Source organism: Malus sylvestris, chromosome 10, assembly GCF_916048215.2.
Source record: "Malus sylvestris chromosome 10, drMalSylv7.2, whole genome shotgun sequence".
Lineage (NCBI taxonomy): Eukaryota > Viridiplantae > Streptophyta > Magnoliopsida > Rosales > Rosaceae > Malus > Malus sylvestris.
The window spans coordinates 16,785,426-16,791,873 of NC_062269.1; the positions used below are offsets into that span (position 1 = coordinate 16,785,426).

The following is a 6,448-nucleotide window of genomic DNA, read 5'->3' on the forward strand; positions in this document are numbered from 1 at the left end:
ATCATAAAAGAGATAAAAGATCGTTTTGGGCTTAAAGAAATGTTCGGGTTTAATTGGGCCCATTGGGCTTTTATTCAAGCATTGGATGACTAGAAATAAATAAAAGCCCAAAGCCCAAACCAACACAAAGGGGCCGGGCCTTTAAAGTGGAGAGGGAGAGATATTTAGTCAAGTTGTTGACTAGGTTTCTTTTTGTCTATATAAGGAACTTTATAGAGATTTAATCCTTAGGGTTTTTGTGTGTTTTAAAACAACAAAGAAGCAAAAGAAACATCTCTCTAAAACCACAAAAGGCCGGCCACCTTGAGGGTGATTTAGCTAACAATCTTTCACCCTTTTGGTTATTCCTCCATCCATCTCACTACACTAGTGGGTGTGGATATTTAGAGGTCTTCTCCTTTGGAGACTAAAGGAGAACCTTGGAGCACTCTTACTAACAAAGTGGAGGAGGCAAGGAGGGAGGCTAGGCTCAAGGACTTCAAGGAGCAAAGGGCTTGGAGGTGGTCCATCCTTGGTCTAAAATCAAGATCAAGAGGTATAGATCTATACCTTCACTTAGTTCTTAACTTGAATGTTTTAGATGCATTATATATAAACCTATGAACCTTGAAGGGGATTTGCATGACTATAGCTTTGATATTATTTGATAACATGCTTCCGTTGCTTATGTATATAAATTTTGAATTGTATATGCATGCTAGTCATTTAGAAATCCCATGTGTTAATCTCATAATTTTCCCTTCAGGAAGCTCGGATTCCTGGGCTCCGAATTGTAGAAATGTAGCGAGAAAACAGGTTTGGGGTGTGAAGATTTGTGGGTAGGAGTTGGATTTTGTTGAGGTTTGGTGGCTTGGGAATGGAAAGGAGTGAAAGTGAGTAGCAGTAATGGGAATCGAATCTCAGCCATTGATGAAAACACGTGGTTCTTCACCATGTTGGTCTGATGTCCAAATGGCGTTGGGAGGGATGATGAATTTTAGTAACTGCAACTTTGGCTAACGGGCCTGGGTTAGGCTCTGTTAGGGGCAATTTTGGAATATTAATTGTTATGCGGTTTGGGCTTTTTGGTGAGCCCGTGTGTTTTAGTTTTTGTAGGGCCTAAGATAAAAGTTTTGTGTCCTAATGATTAAAATTTAAACCTTTTTTATTAAATAATAGTTTAAGGTGGTTTTTCATTAAATAAAAGTTAGCTTAAGCCATTTTTATTAAAGCTCTCTTATATATATGGATATCATTTGTTAAAAAAAAAAGAAAAAAGAAAAAAAAAAGCGCTGACTGGAGACAAAATCCATTTATTCGAAGCACGGAAAGTCTTTTGCTATTCCACGCGCTTTCCGTCTCAACTGAGATTTCATACAATGTTCGTTCCTTTCCTCCAAGTCACAGAAACTGGAAAAAAGTTAAAAAACGAAACAATACTGAAACCCTAAGCCAATCACAATTAATCGTGTCTATATTAATTTTACACAACCATGCTTAAGAATTTAATAAAAAGTAATAAAAAATTCAAGAAATTAAATACGCGGAATTGGATTTGTATAAAAAGGGCAACACCTTTTGGAGAGACATGTCAAGATTTGAACTTTCATCATCCTATTCGTCTGCACCATACTACTCATCGTTGCCTCCTGACTATTCCTTCATGTCGATTTCTGGAATTCAAGGCCAGCTTCTTGAAGTTACTGGTATCATTTCAATTTCCCATTATTTTTTGTGTCAAATTATACAATTATTTATAATTTTCAAGATAACCCATCAAAATTTTCTTGTTTTTCTTCCGTTTTCTGTTTTTGTTTTCTCAAATTTTGAGTTTTTGTGATGTGGGTTTTGATTATCTGGTGGTGTTGCAGTTGTTGGTTGTAACAAATTGAGAGATACGGAATGGATTTCTCGGCAGGACCCATATGTCTGTCTTGAATATGCTCACAACAAGCACCGCACCAGAACATGCACAGGTAATTGCCGAATTAAACCCTGTTTACTTGGTTAATTTGGCTTAAATTTTAGTTTTTATTTCTGGGTTTATGTTGTTCTTGCAATCTGGAGATTTAGATCTGAATATTGACTCAAACCCAAGTTGTAATTATTGGTATAGATGGTGGTAAAAATCCCACATTCCAAGAGAAGTTCGTGTTTCCGCTGATTGAAGGTCTTAGGGAACTCAATGTTCTGGTCTGGAACAGCAATACTGTCACATTGGACGACTTCATTGGCGAGGGAAAGTATGAAATTCTCAACCAATATGCTTTGATATATTGATTTTGGCATAATTTTAGAGACCCTTTTGGTTATTCTGAAATTTTGAGTTTGCTGATTTCCGTTATTTGGTGTGTTACGATTTTTAGGGTTCAACTTCAGAAGGTTCTTACTCAGGGTTATGACGACAGCACATGGCAGCTTCAGACTAAACATGGCCGGTAACTACATAACTTTCATCTCATTGCTTTTTATTTGATCTATCTAATTCTAAATGGTTGGATTATAATATAGGTGTTATTTTTCTATAATGTTACTTTATTTTCAGCCTGCCGTTCTAGTTGGATGGTCATATTCCCGAATTCTTAAGATATCCAAACTCCTATGTCTCTGCTAGTGTTAGCAAATTGTTGTTGCACCTTGCTCCATCTCTAATTGATTCAAATTATCCAATAAGGAGGTGGTTGTGTGTACTATACATGCTCAAGTCAGTGATCTTCATGCATGATTTTCCTTTTTCTTCCCATCTGGATTGTATGTGTAGATCATGCATATGAAGCTGTAGATAATTTTTCTCTGCATCAACATCACATTACATCCCTTGATTTGGTTCTTCATATTTGTTTTTCGTGATGATCGAAGATTAATTTTGGGTCTGCATTGCATTACACGAAACAGCTATTCATTGTTGGATTGTGAATAGACCATGCTAAGCACCCTGTCTTTAGGAGCAAACATTGGGTGAATTATGTGTAAGCACTCTGTGTTTATGCTCCAACATTAGTGAGCATCAAGTGGCCTATATGAGACACCCTCTAAGTAGAGTGATGTCCCTAATATACAATACTATTTCTTTGTCATCTGATCGTGGAGTCTCCACTCAATACTCAGTCTCCAAGCGCACAAATAGTATGATGTGAGAATACGAATTCACTCAAATGACTATCATATGGTTTTGTGTTCCATCTATCTATTCTCAGACAGCTCAAACACAGGCTGTGGAATCATTCACTATCATATTGTTTATATTCTGTAAAATACAAAGGCGAATAAAAAAAAAGGAGGGAATTAATTTACCTTCCTTGTATGTAGTATTGAGAACCTTAGGAAGGGTAGGCTAGGATATGAGGTTATAAGTTGAGCGATATATATCCCTCATATTAACTAGAGTAGTAATTTACAATCTGGGCTAAAGAAGGAAAAAGGGCTGGGAATTTGATTGAAGATCTTGCAATACATTTCATCCTTCTGAGTACCTGTTTTGTCTTTCCTTCTTACAGATGTGTGGATTTGGTTTTTGCATCTAGAAAGTTCATTAAACAAATCCTAATAACTACATTTCTTTCCTATAATTAGATTTATTCTGTTGTGTTTTGAAATTGTTTGACTTCTGACGCAAACTCTTTTTCATGGTAAGATATGGAGGAGAAGTGCGGCTCATAATGCATTATTCGAAGACAAATGTAAGTTGCACCTTCTCTCACTATAACGGGGTGACTTTTGAACAGTCTTGTATATAGTCATGCTAATTATCTGTCCAGCTGACTTACTGTCTTCGGGTTGCTGCAGAAACCCGCATCAAGCTATGCTCCATCTGCACCACCATATGGAGCACCACATGCATCACAAGCTTATCTATATTCAACCCCCCCACCTGCAGGTCATTATGCACCACCAGCGCCTGGACCTTACCCACCAGCGCCAGCAGGGTACCCAGCTCCATCTCCCTATCCTTTGTACTCGCCTAATACAGCAGGGTATCCACCATCTGCATATGGTCCCCCTCCGCCAGCGTATGGCCATACTCCGTCTGCCTATCCTCCCCCACCATACCCACCAACTTCAACATATCCCCCACCCCCGCAATCCTCACCCTATCCTCCAAGTGAGCTCTTTCTTTTTTATTATATTTTTTCTGTTTCTTAGTTCTGGCTGCTAATATGATTCATCAAATACTAATTTTCTGTTGTATGCTCTTCGATCAGGTCCTTTCCCTGGACTTTATCCTCCACCACCGTACTGAGATAGAGCTCCTCCAGCCCCCAAATGAAGATGCGGTTGGTACTAATTGTGTTTAAGTCTAATACTCGTAATTTGGTGGTTGTCTTACCGCATGGACACTTTCTTTCTCCCCAATGTTGATAAAGCGCCTAGTGTTTGAACCAGAATTTTGGTGAGCTAGATTTGAACTTGTTCGAATCATTTGTATATGTTGGTGGATAGGTCGCAATAATGATGTATGTGTTTTCTGCTGGATTTGTACTTGTTCAATAATCCTGAAGTTGTAAAAGCAATTGGTACTCTGAATTTTCATCAGAACGGTAGAACAAGGATGCTTTATGATCGGTGCCGGTCGGAACATGGTCTATTGCTATATCTTGGAGCCAATAAAATTTCGTTGTGCAGACTTGCAATCACTTTCAAAGAGTTCATGGAAACACCATATCTTATATATGTTTAATCCGGGTTTTGGGTCAGGACTAACTAATCGGATTATTATCGGATAACTTGTTAAAAACCCGTTGACGGGTAACTCGTGGGTAACCCATTTTGATTCGTCAAGAAAAAATTATGGAAAATACCCCAAAATTGGACAATTTCTTAATCTTGGGACATAAATAGAACAAGCCAACCAGGCACACCAATGCACAAAACCGAAATTACCAAAATGCTCACATATAAATACTAAAAATCCTCCGTTCATTCCATCATTTTTGTCAATTGTAAGAGAGACATGCCAAGAGAGCTCTGGGTTTCTAGGTTGAGCTCAGATCTCTGAGCTTCAATTTCGTAGAAAGGAAAGGTGAGAGTGAAGCTTCGAAGTGAGTTTCTCGTTTGCATCAGTGTTTCATCCTTAAAGATATGATTTTTGTACCAAAGTGTGCATTTTGGCCAGAAAGATCCATTCTTTCTGGCCAGTGAAGCTTCGTAGCTCTCTCTCATCTCTTTCTCTTTCTAACTCGGTCATTATCTCCATTTCTGCAATTAATTACTTGTTTGTTCAATCAGTTTTTTTTTTGAATTTGTAGAGATGGGAAGTCGAACAAAAGAGGGTTGGGAAAGATAGGGCTCGAAATGTGTTATGGAAATCTTTATTTGTTTATGGGTTTTGTTATTTTAGATTCTGGATTTCAATCTTAGAGTTTTGCGTTTTAATTTTTGTTTGGGGTATTGAAGATTCATGGGGTTGTGTTGGTGGATTTGGCTTGTCGGTTTGTTACAAAATGCTCAATATTTGTTAATTTTGTTGTGAACTTGCAAATTTTTGTGAATTCGATCTAGAATGGGTGTTTGTTTGAAAATATTTGTGAATTACAAGTCTTAGTTAAATATGAAATAAATTGTACATGATATACAAACGACATGCACACGATATGCACATGACATGCACATTTGTCATCTCCATATGATTTTCCCTGTGCTTGTATATTGTTATTAGTATATACAAGGTGTTGGATTCTGGGTTTCATAAGGTCCCTCAAATGATGAGTTAAAGCCATAACAATGGATTTAGAAAGAAAAAACAAAGAAAAAGATGTAAAAACCTCCAAGTTTTGAACCCATGTCTTGTTGAAACTATCAATGTATAGTCCCCACTATTATAAAGTAGTTAGATATGCCTAGACCAACCCATGCACAACATGATGTAGGGGGTGAGATTTGATTACACACTAGCCTTTATGTTGGAAATGAAGTAATAACATTTGGAAGCATTGTTCAAGTTGGAGAACAAAAAAGTAGTGGTGGGGATTCTTACAACTTTTGAAGGTCACATGCATCACATCCTCACCACATAAACAATTGTGTATAAATATGCTTCTCACACATAGTTGCAATAACCATTAACCCCCCCCCCCTCAAAGATTAGACTTCTCAGATAGCCAAAACAATTCACAACACAAATATGTCCAAGTTCCCACATGAAACTAAGGGCTTTAAAGCGGAGTTCCACGGGTGGTACAACATGGAACCTCCTCCACTTCCGAGGTCGTCAAAGACAAATCCTACGTCATTGTTTAGCTTTGTAGACTCGGAGACTCCACTGAAAAGTATAGATCAGGTCCGTGGGAGACTTGAGTATGAGACAGGCATCGCCGAGTATTGGAACCATAAGCTAATGAAGGCAGAAAAAGAGCTTGTGGACCTCAACGGTGAAGCCAATGAAGCGCTCTACCGTGCAAGCAAGCAAAAAACGAAGGCTGACATGTTTGGAGAAAGGATCACATTCCTAAATTTTGAATTGTTCTAGAAG

The 6,448-nt window shown here is 37.9% G+C and overlaps 1 protein-coding gene across 1 annotated transcript; it reads left to right on the plus strand.

The window, feature by feature from the left end:
- The first annotated feature begins 1,445 nt into the window (after positions 1-1,445).
- LOC126585473 (protein SRC2 homolog) lies at positions 1,446-4,613 on the plus strand. The gene is made up of 7 exons (XM_050249920.1): positions 1,446-1,685; positions 1,851-1,955; positions 2,096-2,222; positions 2,346-2,417; positions 3,614-3,659; positions 3,766-4,081; positions 4,182-4,613. Exons 1-7 carry the CDS (start codon positions 1,568-1,570, stop codon positions 4,217-4,219), a joined length of 822 nt encoding a protein of 273 aa, XP_050105877.1. The 5' UTR covers positions 1,446-1,567; the 3' UTR covers positions 4,220-4,613.
- The last annotated feature ends 1,835 nt before the right edge of the window (positions 4,614-6,448 follow it).

Bases quoted from the DNA above. Each gene is read 5' to 3' on its own strand.
- LOC126585473 (XM_050249920.1), top strand. From the start codon at position 1,568: ATGTCAAGATTTGAACTTTCATCATCCTATTCGTCTGCACCATACTAC. The intron at 1,956-2,095 runs GTAATTGCCGAA...TTATTGGTATAG, and splicing joins CCGCACCAGAACATGCACAG to ATGGTGGTAAAAATCCCACA. The intron at 2,223-2,345 runs GTATGAAATTCT...TACGATTTTTAG, and splicing joins GACTTCATTGGCGAGGGAAA to GGTTCAACTTCAGAAGGTTC.